Source organism: Azolla caroliniana, unplaced genomic scaffold (genome assembly GCF_043228905.1).
Source record: "Azolla caroliniana isolate FFs.n. ecotype wild unplaced genomic scaffold, voAzoCaro1.0.p SCAF_6, whole genome shotgun sequence".
NCBI lineage: Eukaryota > Viridiplantae > Streptophyta > Polypodiopsida > Salviniales > Salviniaceae > Azolla > Azolla caroliniana.
The window spans coordinates 13,100,006-13,113,014 of NW_028230441.1; the positions used below are offsets into that span (position 1 = coordinate 13,100,006).

Consider the following 13,009-nt stretch of genomic DNA (forward strand, 5'->3'; position numbering starts at 1 on the left):
TATAACAAGCTTCAAACTCTTTTAACAAATCCATCATTGAAATCTTCTTGTCTTCTTTGTCCACCCAATCCAGGAAACTCCTCCTTGATGCTCGGATTGTATCACCAAGCATGTATTCATTTAATAAAGCTTGCTCAAATGCAACCCAATCATTAGAACTTGTTGCGAGTTCAGAGACTCTATTTCTCAAAGGGAGTTCAACCATCCTCACAAAATTCATTTGAACATCATGTTGGTTTAACCCTTTACTACCCATCTCAGTAACAATTACTTGTATGAATTTAGATATATTGTTACCTTCAAAGAGACCTATTTTTTCTACAAGCTTGTCAATAGCATGATTGATTCATTGAAGAGCACTTGCACGTTCTTGGATTTGCATCATTCTTTCAATCATGGATTCATTTTCTCCATGGATGTAACTCTAGTAACCATTTCAATTTGTTAGATGATAAAGTTTATGGTGGTTTGAGAAGAATGGTGGTTAGTGAACAATGGTGCAATTGGAATGGTGCCAAAACAAAGAAAGCAGAAGAGATGGTTTCAATTGTATTGGATGCTAACTTTTGGGTAGATGTAAAGATGATTGTGAAGGTATGCAAACCAATTTTAAAGCTTCTTCGTTTGACTGATAGCGAAGGTGCTACAATGGGATTGATTTATCGATTTAAACAACAAATGTTGATGGAGATAAACATTATGACAGATATTGATCCTATGAAGCTTGATGAAATAAAAGAGTGTTGCATACATAGACTAACAATGTTGGAATCGCCATTGCATGCAGCGGGATATGTCTTGCATCCATTATGGATAGCAAATGATCAAGAAATAGATCATGATTTACAAATGGGTTGGATGAAAACAATCATGCTTTATGCTAGTGGTAATATAGTTTTACAAAATGCTTTGTTAGATGAGTTTTATGCATATAGAAAACAAGCATCAAATTTGTTTCAAGTTCCATTTGCAAAGGATGCTAATAGATTAAGCACACCAATCAAATGGTGGGAAACTTTTGGAGCAAGCACTCCCAATTTGAAGAAACTTGCAATTAGAGTGTTATCTCAAGGTACAAGTGCATCGTCTTGTGAAAGGAATTGCAGTACATTTTCATTAATACATACTAAAAGGAGAAATAGATTGAGTTCAAATCATGTGCAAAAATTGGTTTTTTTGTACACAAATCTTCGTATTCTTAAGAAGATTAAAGAAAGAGGTTTCAATCCTATTGAGGTTACTATTGACATGATTGAGAAAGAAAATGATGAAGAACGATTATTGGTGTTGCAAAGTGAACAAGAAGCACAAGAAGTTGATGAAAATGAGAGCCTCACCAATGTGATGGCTTATCTTGATGATGATGAACAAGATGAGGATGATGATTTTGAAGATGATGATATCACCTTGAATGAAGATTAGGAATGCTCGTTTTGATGTAACACCTCATTGAGAATTTTTTTGAAGACTAGGCATTTTGGATAGTTGTTATTAGAATTTACGAAAAAAAACATATTGTTATTAAGAAGGCAATGGGTTTTTTTTTTGCAATTTTAAAATTTTTTTACCATGAAAAAATATTTACCTTATAGTAAATCATTTATCCAAAAGTATGGTATTTATCATTCTTCGAGGGTGTTTATCATTCTCGAACACGAATGCACGGATCGTACGTATGGTTCATACAATGATCGGAAGCCTCATATACTTGACTATCACCCAGCCGGACCTAAGCTACCCAGTCAGCTTGATTAGTAAGTACATTGTGCCACCAACTGAGGAGCACCTTCACTGCGCGCAACGCATACTCAGGTATGCCAGTGGCAGTAAGGACCGGGGGCTACTATATCGGATCGGTAGTGTGGCGCGACTAGTCGGCTATACGGATGTTGATTGGGCCAGATACGCCGGCGATCGCCGATCCACATCCGGATTCACGTTCTCCCTTGGGAGCGCTGCGATCGCGTGGAGTAGCAAGAAGCAGCCGACAGTTGCATTGTCAAGCACAGAGGCCGAGTATCGATGAGTGGCTGTCACAATATGCGAAGCCATATGGCTGAAGCGGCTACGTAAGGATCTGCAGGTGGGGGTGTCTGATCTGACGATGATCTACTGCGACAACCTCAGTAGCATCCAACTTGCGAAGAACCTCGTCTTCCACACCCGAACTAGGCACATTGAGGTGCACTACCACTTTGTCCATGAGTGTGTCCTCTCTGGTGAAGTTGAACTTCAGTATGTTTCGACGGATCGGTAGACCGTCGACATTTTCACCAAGCCCCTTTGACTAGACAAGTTGCGGCAATTCTCGGGTGCGCTTGGGTTGCGGCACCTTGATGTGCCAAACTTGAGGGGGAGAAAAGTCCCGCAAGACCAAGGAAAGGAGCAGGAAAGGAGCGGAAGTGACCGCGACATCAAATCGGATGACAAATTCAATTTAGTGTCAGCTGAAGAAGCCGAAGGCGTATCCATGGAAGAGTCCAGAAGCGGATGAGATGGCAACAGCCGAAAGGAAAAGACGGAGCCAGCCAAACATGGGGGAGATGAAGCCAATTCGAACCAAAGTGGAGACGAATCGGAGACAGCCGATTCGGCTCGAATGTTTGATTTGGAGACGCCGAATCAACTGAAGGCCAAGCAGAATAAAGGGCAGCAGAAGAGGCGCCAACACCATGACAGTAAGGGAGTTGGAAAAGGGCGCACGAGCAGACAAGCCGACTGTAAGGGTCGAGGCGCGCGGAATCAAACGGGTCAAGGAGCGTGAGTGAGACGTGAAGCCAAGAGAAACCGGAGTGAAGGACCGGAAGAGCCTCAAGTTGAGCTTGAGGGGGAGTGTTGAGATACAAGCTCAACATTGGGAATATATTTGGGAGTTAGTGTAGGAGCTCCGTTATGAGCATTGAAGTACGTGTCAGTACTTATGTCAGTCTGTATGGACTTGTATAAAAGTGCTCCCTGAGCACATCCTATGTACAGATAGTTTTTACACATTATTTTGAATTCAATTTCTTCTGTGTGTTATTTTCCCTCTCTGTCTCTCCCGCGTACATCGTGTCTTAAGCTCTCCATTAAACCTGTTGGTATTTTGTGTGTCATATAGCTTCCGCATGTTACGTTTTACAATTACATGGCCCGAATCAAGGAGATCTGAGATTCTCTCACCTCCGTCAACGTGAATGTCAAGGAGGACGAAATGGTGCAGGTTTGTCTTGGAGGGTTAGCGTCAAAGTTCGGAGCATTCCAAACGGCGGTTTGCACAAGGGAGATTACGCCTTTGTTCGTCGAGCTTCAGTCGATGTTGCTCGTAGAGGAAAATCACACGGGTGCATCAACGAGTATGCACACCAACAGCAAGATGTTGTACATGGAGGAAGATGGTGGATGGGGCGGATCGGCATGCAATGGAGGCGGCTGAAAAGAGCAGAATGTGTGGCATAATCGAAATGCCAGAAGCAATTCCAAAGCCTCCGGAAGCAGGGTGAGTCACAGCGGTGTACATGCTATAGCCCCCCAGTTTTCTATCCGAACAGAACACTTCGGCAGTCTGCCGATTGAAGAAGGCATTATATGGCCTTAAGAAAGCCCCGTGAGCTTGAAACACGGATTCTGCAACAGTTGCGTAGAATGGGGTTTATGACATCAAAGTCGAACTCCTTGTTGTTCGTTCGGCAAGGTCGATATGGACCGGTTTGTCTTTTACTTTATGTTGATGATTTAGTCATTGCCGGTGCCCACCTGCAAGAAATTGGCCATGTAAAGTCTTAGCTTGCGGCACCATTCAAAATGAAAGATCTTAGCGACCGTCATTACTTCCTCGGGATCGAAGTGATCCGTTCCCCCGAAGGCATATTGATCAATCAACGTCATTATGTACTGAATATGCTCTTCAAGTTCGTGATAGCAGATTGTAAGCCCATCTCAACCCCTCTGGATAGAAACGTAAAGCTTCGCCAAAATTCGGGAAAGGCGTACGACCCGACACGGTTTCGACAGATTGTCGGAAGCCTCATCTACTTGATGGTCACTCAACCAGACCTCAGCTATCCAGTCGGAATGATTAGTCAATTTATGTCACAGCCCACAACCGAACACCTTGAGTGCGCACAAAGGATATTACGATATGTCAGCGGCACGAAAGACATGGCTTTGTTGTATCCTGCAGATGTAGCCCAACAGTTAATCGACTACACGGATGCCGATTGCGCCGAAAATGCCCACGATCGTCAATCCACATCCGGATATGCATTCTCATTGGGAAGTGTGACAATCACGTGGAGCAGTAAGAAGAAATCGACAGTAGCATTGTCGATCACAGACGTCGAATATCGAGGAACGACTGTCGTTACATGCAAAGTCATTTGGCTGAAACGGCTATTACGGGATTTGCACGTAGAGGTGTCCGATCCAACAACGATCTACTATGACAACCTCAGCAGCATCCATCTTGCGAAAAACCCTGTATTCCATGCTTGGACTAAGCATATTGAGGTGCACTACCATTTTGTCTGCGAGTGTGTCCTTTCTGGTGAAGTCGAATTGGTGTATGTTCTGACGGGTCAGCAGGTTGCCGACATTTTCACCAAGCCCCTTGGTCTCGACAAGTTACGACATTTCTCGATTGAGTTGGGTTTGCAGCACCTCCACACGCTGAACTTGAGGGGGAGACAAGAACAGGAATAGGAGTGTGAACAGAGCGGTAGTAACCTGTTGGGATTACGGTCCCTCCGGATGGGATGGTCGGATGTCCGGAGATGAATGACGACAAGCCCGGTTGCGGTTTCGGAACCGGATGATGAAGACCCCGGCTTCGGAGCCGGATGACGAATGTACCCGGAGAGAGATCCGGATGCGGGGACATATCTGTGAATATGTTTGCCAAGGGCCCTTGAGGCTATAGTTGTAAATAGCCCCAAAGTCATATGTGTATAAATATGACTTAGGGCAAACAGTTTTGATGTTGCTACTCATTTTTCTGTTTTTCCACTCAAGAGGAGTGAAGAGAGAGCAGCCGTGAGAGAGATAGAGTGTGAGAGAGGAAGAGGTCGACGCCTCTGTGTAATTCCGCCGCCTGTGGCGAGGACAGCGAGCTCAAGGTCGTCGCCTTGCAGCTCGCCATTGTATATTTCTCTGTGCATAGTTTTGGTTCGGAGTCTTGTACTCCCGTGGTTTTTCCCGTACAGGGTTTTCCACGTTAAATCGTGTGTCCACTTATTTACTTTTGCATTTCCCATTTTCTGCAACAACGATTCGTGTGTTTCCTTGGTTGTGGCCGAGAGGTGAAGTTTGGAAAGTGTCTTTTATTTCCATCATAACCGTGATGCCGAATCGGATGAAGAATTTGATTTCGGGCCGGATGAAGAAGCCGAAGAAGAAAACAGGGGCCGTAATCACAAGGAAGAGCTGAAGACAGCCGAACGAAGGGGAAACAAAGCCAAGAAAGGCGTAAAGGCCAAGACTAAGACATGGTCGGATGTATTAAGGGCTTGAAGACAGAAGACGAATTGGAGACAGCCAATTCGAGTAAAAGCGGGAATGAATCGAAAATGTCCGATTTAATCAAAATGTTCGATTCGGACATTACGAATCAACTGAGGGCCAAGTGGAGAAAAGGGCATCGAAAGAGGCACCAACACCGCGACAGCAAGGGAGCTGAGAAGGGCCACATGAGCAGACAAGCCGACCGGAAGGGTCGAAGTGCGTGGAATCGGACGGGTCGAGGAGCGCGAGCGAGGCGTGAAGCCAGGAGAAGCCGGAGCGAAGACCCAGAAAAGCATATGGAACCTCAAGTTGAGCTTGAGGGAGAGTGTTGAGAGACAAGCATAACATTGGGTGCGTAAACGGGTGTGTAACCCACTACGTAGACTGGGTGGGTGCATAAAACCGTACGCAAAATATGGTCGTGGTGGTGTTTAAACCGGAAGGCTGTTAGAACGTAAGGAATAGTTTTGGGAGTTAGTGTAGAAGGTGTTGGGATTACGGTCCCTTCGAATGGGATGGTCGGATGTCGGAGATGAATGCCGACGAGCCCGGTTTCGGTTTCGGAACCGGATGATGAAGACCCCGGCTTCGGAGCCGGATGACGAATGTACCCAGAGAGCGATCCGGATGCAGGGACATATCCGTGAATATGTTTGCTATGGGCCCCTGAGGCTATAGTTGTAAATAGCCCCAAAGTCATATATGTATAAATATGACTTAGGGCAAACTGTTTTAGTGTTGCTCATTATTTTTCTGTTTTTCCACTCAAGAGGAGTGAAGAGGGAGCAGCCGTGAGAGAGAGAGAGAGAGATAGAGCGTGAGAGAGGAAGAGGACGACGCCTCTGTGTATTTCCGCCGCCTGTGGCGAGGACAGCGAGCTCAAGGTCGTCGCCTTGCAGCTCGCCATTGTATACTTCTCTTTGTATAGTGTTGGTTTGGAGTCTTGTACTCCCGTGGTTTTTCCCATCTAGGGTTTTCCACGTTAATCCCTGTGTATTCGTGTGTTTCTCTCTGTGGTTCCTATTTTCTGCTACATTGATTCGCGATTACTTGGTTGTGGCCGAGCGGTGAAGGTGAATCGGAGCGTCGATTCCTAACAAACTGGTATCAGAGCGAACTGCTGCAGAAAATGGAAGGCGGCGGCAGCGGGCAGCCGGGGATGATGGTGCTGAATGCGTAGAATTACACCGACTGGAAGATCAAGATGGAGGATCTTCTGATTGTTCGGGACCTGTACGAACCGATTGACAGGTCGGAAATACCGAAAGGGGTACTTGAGTCGGAGTGGAAGCTCCTGAACCGGAAAGCCGTAGCGACGATCCGACAATATGTCGATGTAAGCGTCCTACAACATGTGGCGAACGACACCAACGCATATGAGATGTGGAAGAAGCTGTCGGGCCTCTATGAGAGGAAGAATGCGTTGAACCGGACCTCCCTGATGAGGAAGATAGTGAATCTCAAGTACCGGGACGGCGAGAGTATGGTGGAACACGTAAGCACGTTCATGGGATTCGTGAATCAGCTTGCGGCGATCAAGTTCCCGTTGGAGGATGCAATGCAAGCCATCATCCTGATGTGTACATTGCCGGAAAGCTGGGAGAACTTGGTGGTGACTCTCAGCACCTCCTGCACAGAAGATAACTTGTCCTTGCAAACGGTAAAGACAAGTATTTTGAACGAAGAAGCGCGTCGGAGAGATAAAGAACCGGCCTCCGACTCGAAGGCGCTGCTTACCGAATCGGATCGGGGAAGACAATGGGACCGGAGTCCGCAAAGACGGGAGAAGTCGGGGACCCGGTCGCAGTCAAGAGGAAGACCCACATGCTTCCACTGTGGGAAGCCGGGGCACTTCCGAAAGAATTGTCGGCATTACCGAAAAGACAACGGAGCCGACGACACCGACTCGAAGAAGTCACCGGAGAGAAACGGTGCATACCGGGGAGCCACGGACCGGAGAGGTTCGGATCGGCGAGGGCAGGACCGGAAAGGAACAACGGCACTCGCGGCAAGTGAGGAAGAAATCATGCTCATCACCGAAGAAGGTGAGCTAAACGTTGCCGGCGATGAGACGACCTGGGTGGTCGATTCCGGAGCATCGTTCCACCTGACCCCGGAGAGAAGATACTTCTCATCCTACACAGCCGGTGAGCATGGCTGTGTTCGGATGGGAAATGAAGGTACGTGTCGGATTGCCGGCATAGGAGACGTGTGGTTGACAACCCCGACCGGATGCAAAATGCTGCTGAAGGATGTCCGACACGTTCCGGAGGTTCGATTGAACCTGATTTCGGCCGGGAGGCTAGACGATGAAGGCTACATAGGTAGCATCCGGAACGGCATAATGAAGTTCAGCAAGGGGAGCCTGATAGTGGCTCGGGCCCGGAAAGTCAACACACTGTACCTGATGAATGCCCGGTTATGTCCGGAAGAGCTGAATGTGGCAGCCGACACTGCCGGTGAGCTGTGGCACAAGAGACTGTGCCACATGAGTGAGAAGGGGATGAAGAGGCTTGCAGAAGACAACCTTATCCCAGTGAAGCATGTGCACCTGGAGAAGTGCACCGATTGCCTGGCCGGTAAGCAGAACCGAACCTCCTTCCACTCAAGGCCACCGACGAGACGTAGCGCTCCATTGGAGTTGGTGCACACTGACGTGTGTCAGGTAGAAACGAAGTCACATGGCGGAGCCCAGTACTTCGTAACATTCATCGATGATCATAGCCGAAAACTGTGGACGGCACCGATGAAGACAAAGGACCAAGTGTTGTGCGTCTTCAAAGAACTCCACGCGAGAGTGGAAAGGGAATCCGGCAAGAAGCTGAAAGCGATACGAGCGGATAACGGAGGGGAATACCGGGGGCAGTTCGCGGAGTACTGTCGCTCGAAGGGAATCCGACTCGAGTTTACTGTGCCGAAGACGCCGGAACTGAACGGGCTGGCCGAGAGGATGAACCGGACCATAATGGAGAGGGTCCGGAGTATGCTGGCGCATGCGAAATTACCCAAGGGGTTTTGGGCTGAGGCAATGTCGACGGCGACATACGTGATAAACAGATCACCCTCAGCACCTTTGGACGGAGACACGCCGCAGAGAGTGTGGACCGGTAGGGAAGTATCCTACCGGCATCTGAAGGTGTTCGGGTGTCTCGCATACGTGCATGTGGCAAAGGACCGGAGATGAAAGCTAGATCCAAAGACCCGGCCATGCATATTCCTCGGTTACGGCGACGATGAGTTCGGCTACCGAGTATGGGACCCGGTCGACAAGAAGATATTCAGGAGTCGAGACATCATCTTCATGGAGGACAAGACACTCGCCGACTGGGAATCGGAGAAGAAGATGAAGAGCTCCAAGTCGACCGGTGAGGATCAACTCTACAAGGAGCAGTCCCGACCGGCAAGGGACCGGTTAGCACTCGAGGATCCGGCCGAAGACGGTGAAGAAACAGAACCGGCCGAAGAAGATGAAAATGATACCGGAACCGGCCCCGATCCCGAAATGGATTCGGATGAAGAAGAATCGGAAGAACCGGTTACCGAAGCTCCGGAACGGAGATATCCTCTAAGAGAGAGAAGGGCCCCCCGGAGATTTCCGGAACCAGAGCACGTGCTGCTAACCGACGAGGGGGAGCCGCAGGTGGTTGAGTGCCATGCAGGACGAGATGGATTCCCTGCATGAGAACCACACATATGAACTTGTGGAGTTGCCGAAAGGAAAGCGGGCACTTCGAAACAAGTGGGTGTTCAAGCTGAAACCGGGAGATGCCGGAAACCCCCCGAGATACAAAGCCAGGATCGTGGTGAAGGGGTTTCAGCAGAAGAAGGGCGTCGACTTCGACGAGATATTTGCCCCGGTAGTGAAGATGACCTCCATCCGGACGGTGCTGAGCATAGCGGCAAGCATGGACCTCGAGGTAGAACAGATGGACGTGAAGACGACATTCCTTCACGGTGACCTCGAAGAAGAGATCTACATGCAGCAACCGGAAGGATTCGAGAAGAAAGGGAAGGAGCACCTGGTATGCCGGTTGAAGAAGAGCCTTTACGGACTGAAGCAGGCTCCCCGGCATTGGTACCGGAAGTTTGACTCCTTCATGACCGACGAAGGGTACCTCAAAACGCAGTCCGACCACTGCGTGTTTGTGAAGAAGTTCGAAGGAGGAGACTTTCTAATACTCCTCCTGTACGTGGACGACATGTTGATCGTCGGACGGGACCAGGTCAATATCCGGATGCTGAAGAAGGCTCTTCACCGAACCTTCTCAATGAAGGACCTGGGTCCGGCGAGACAAATACTAGGGATGCACATCATCCGGGACCGGAGCAAGAAGCAGTTGTGGCTGTCACAGGAGAAGTACGTGACGAAGGTGCTTCACCGGTTCAACATGTCAGAAGCAAGACCGGTCGGATCGACCCTCCCGGCAAACTGCAAGCTGTCCAACAAGCAAAGCCCCAAGACAAAGGCTGAAAAGGAGGATATGATGAAAGTGCCGTATGCCTCAGCCGTCGGGAGCTTGATGTACGCCATGGTGTGTACGAGACCGGACATAGGATATGCAGTCGGAGTGGTGAGCCGGTACATGAGCAATCCCGGCAAAGAGCATTGGAACGCGGCCAAGTGGATACTCCGATACCTGAAGGGCACGGCAAACGTGTGCCTCCGATTCGGCTCCGGTAAGCCCGAACTCGACGGCTTCACCGATTCGGATATGTCGGCTGATGCAGATACCAGCCGGTCCACATCAGGGTATGTGATGACGTATGCAGGGGGAGCTGTTTCATGGCAGTCGAGGCTGCAGAAGACGGTTGCGTTGTCAACCACGGAGGCGGAGTATATGGCAGCTGTTGAAGCCGGCAAGGAAATAATATGGATGAAGGACTTCATTAGAGAGCTCGGTATCCGGCAGGAGGAGTACCGACTCTACTGCGACAGTCAGAGTGCAATCCACCTTGCGAAGAACGCGGCCTATCACTCCCGGACGAAGCACATCCAGCGAAGATATCACTGGATCCGGGAAAGGATAGAAGACAAGGAGTTCGTGCTGACAAAGATCCACACGGACGAGAACGGGTCGGATATGCTGACCAAGGTGCTCACACCCGACAAGCTGGAAGCATGCCGGAAGAGGATCGGATTGGAAAGACATCCCATGCCGAAGTGAAGGGGGAGTTTGTTGGGATTACGGTCCCTTCGAATGGGATGGTCGGATGTCGGAGATGAATGCCGACGAGCCCGGTTTCGGTTTCGGAACCGGATGATGAAGACCCCGGCTTCGGAGCCGGATGACGAATGTACCCGGAGAGCGATCCGGATGCAGGGACATATCCGTGAATATGTTTGCTATGGGCCCCTGAGGCTATAGTTGTAAATAGCCCCAAAGTCATATATGTATAAATATGACTTAGGGCAAACTGTTTTAGTGTTGCTCATTATTTTTCTGTTTTTCCACTCAAGAGGAGTGAAGAGGGAGCAGCCGTGAGAGAGAGAGAGAGAGAGAGCGTGAGAGAGGAAGAGGACGACGCCTCTGTGTATTTCCGCCGCCTGTGGCGAGGACAGCGAGCTCAAGGTCGTCGCCTTGCAGCTCGCCATTGTATACTTCTCTTTGTATAGTGTTGGTTTGGAGTCTTGTACTCCCGTGGTTTTTCCCATCTAGGGTTTTCCACGTTAATCCCTGTGTATTCGTGTGTTTCTCTCTGTGGTTCCTATTTTCTGCTACATTGATTCGCGATTACTTGGTTGTGGCCGAGCGGTGAAGGTGAATCGGAGCGTCGATTCCTAACAGAAGGCTCATTTATGAGCAGTCAAGTACTGTCAGTACTTGTGTCAACCCGATAGTCATGGCTTGTATAAAAGGTGCTCACTGAGCACCAAGCATGTACAGAGAGAACATACAAAGAATTATTTTTGAATATAGTTTTGTATTTTCTACTCTCTCTCTCTCTCTCTCTCTCTCTCTTCCTCTGTGATTTCTGGGTTTTACGGAACTATCGTACTTCCGAACCGTGTACTCTATGCTCTTATGCATACGCTTCCGCACACGTATTCTTTTACATTATCTTTATCGGCAACTCGCGCAAGATGTATTGGTCAATCATTTAAAAGACACATTCCTTGGCGGACTCCGGGAACCTTTGCGAACAACTCTCGCCTTGAGCGATTTTTCACAACAGACCATTGAGCAGGTGGTCGCTCGCGTCCTAGCTCTGGATAAAGCACAACATAGCACTTCTTTCTCAATGGGCTCTCTCCAAAATGCCTTGCTGACTAATGAAGAAACCCAGTTTTGGCAGGATCTTCAATGTACAATGTGCTTGAACTCTGGCCACTCGGCCGTGGATTACCCTCTTCATCCCCACTGCCCGATCTGCCATTCTCGAGTACATACGGTCAAACAATGTGAATACAACATGCTCAATCGTACATCCTCTGTGACTGTACGACAAATCAAACCATGCCACAATCGCCGTCAACAGGATGATCGTCCTCTACCTCGGAATCGTGACACTGAGTGGCCCTGGTATGATGATCGGTATCACCGTGACGAAGGATACTGACCCAAGCCAAATCATTATCGTCGGGATAATCGGAACCGGTCCGAGGAGCCGCATTACCGGCTAGACAATCGGCCTCGACCCGAGGACGACCGCCACCGATATTGCGAGGACCGCTATCAATCAGACAACGACTATTACCGATATGATTACGATCGGGACACCTACTATGAACCGAGATATCAACCACACAATCGACGACCTCCCCATAACAATCGCGGTCGTGACATTCATAGATGACCACAGCCGGAAGCTGTGGGCCACACCGTTGAAGACGAAAGATCAGGTGCTATCCGTCTTCAAAGAGCTCCACGCGAGAGTGGAAAGAGAAACCGGCCGGAAGCTGAACGCGGTTCGAGCAGATAACGGAGGAGAATACCGGGGGCAGTTCGAGGAGTACTGCCGCTCGAAGGGAATCCGGCCCGAATTTACCGTGCCGAAGACACCGGAACTAAACGGGCTTGTCGAGAGGATGAACCGGACCATAATGAAGAGGGTCCGGAGAATGCTGGTGCATGCAAAACTACCCAAGAAGTTTTGGGCTAAGGCACTGTCGACGGCGACATTTGTGATAAACAGATCACCCTCAGTACCCTTGAACGGAGACACACCACAGAGAGTCTGGACCGGTAAGGAAGTATCCTACTGGCATCTGAAGGTATTCGGGTGTCTCGCGTACATGCATGTAGCTAAGGACCGGAGAGGAAAGTTAGATCCAAAGACCCGGCCATGCATATTCCTCGGTTACGGTGACGATGAGTTCGGCTACCGAGTGTGGGACCTGGTCGACAAGAAGGTATTCCGGAGCCGAGATATTATCTTCATGGAGGACAAGACGCTTGCCGACTGGGAGTCGGAGAAGAAGATAATGAACTCCGAGTCGACCGGTAAGGATAGACTCTACAATGAACAGACCCAACCGGCAAGAGACCGGTTAGCACTCGAGGAGCTAGCCGGTTACGGTGAGGATATCGAA

General features: G+C 49.1%; 1 protein-coding gene across 1 annotated transcript; it reads left to right on the top strand.

Annotated features, from left to right (window-relative positions):
• Positions 1-477: 477 nt before the first annotated feature.
• LOC147863156 (uncharacterized) lies at positions 478-1,523 on the top strand. The gene has a single exon (XM_087321774.1). It carries the CDS (start codon positions 478-480, stop codon positions 1,420-1,422), a length of 945 nt encoding a protein of 314 aa, XP_087177900.1. The 3' UTR covers positions 1,423-1,523.
• The last annotated feature ends 11,486 nt before the right edge of the window (positions 1,524-13,009 follow it).

Excerpts from the sequence above, each read along its gene's own strand:
- LOC147863156 (XM_087321774.1), top strand. The coding sequence starts at position 478 with ATGGTGGTTAGTGAACAATGGTGCAATTGGAATGGTGCCAAAACAAAG.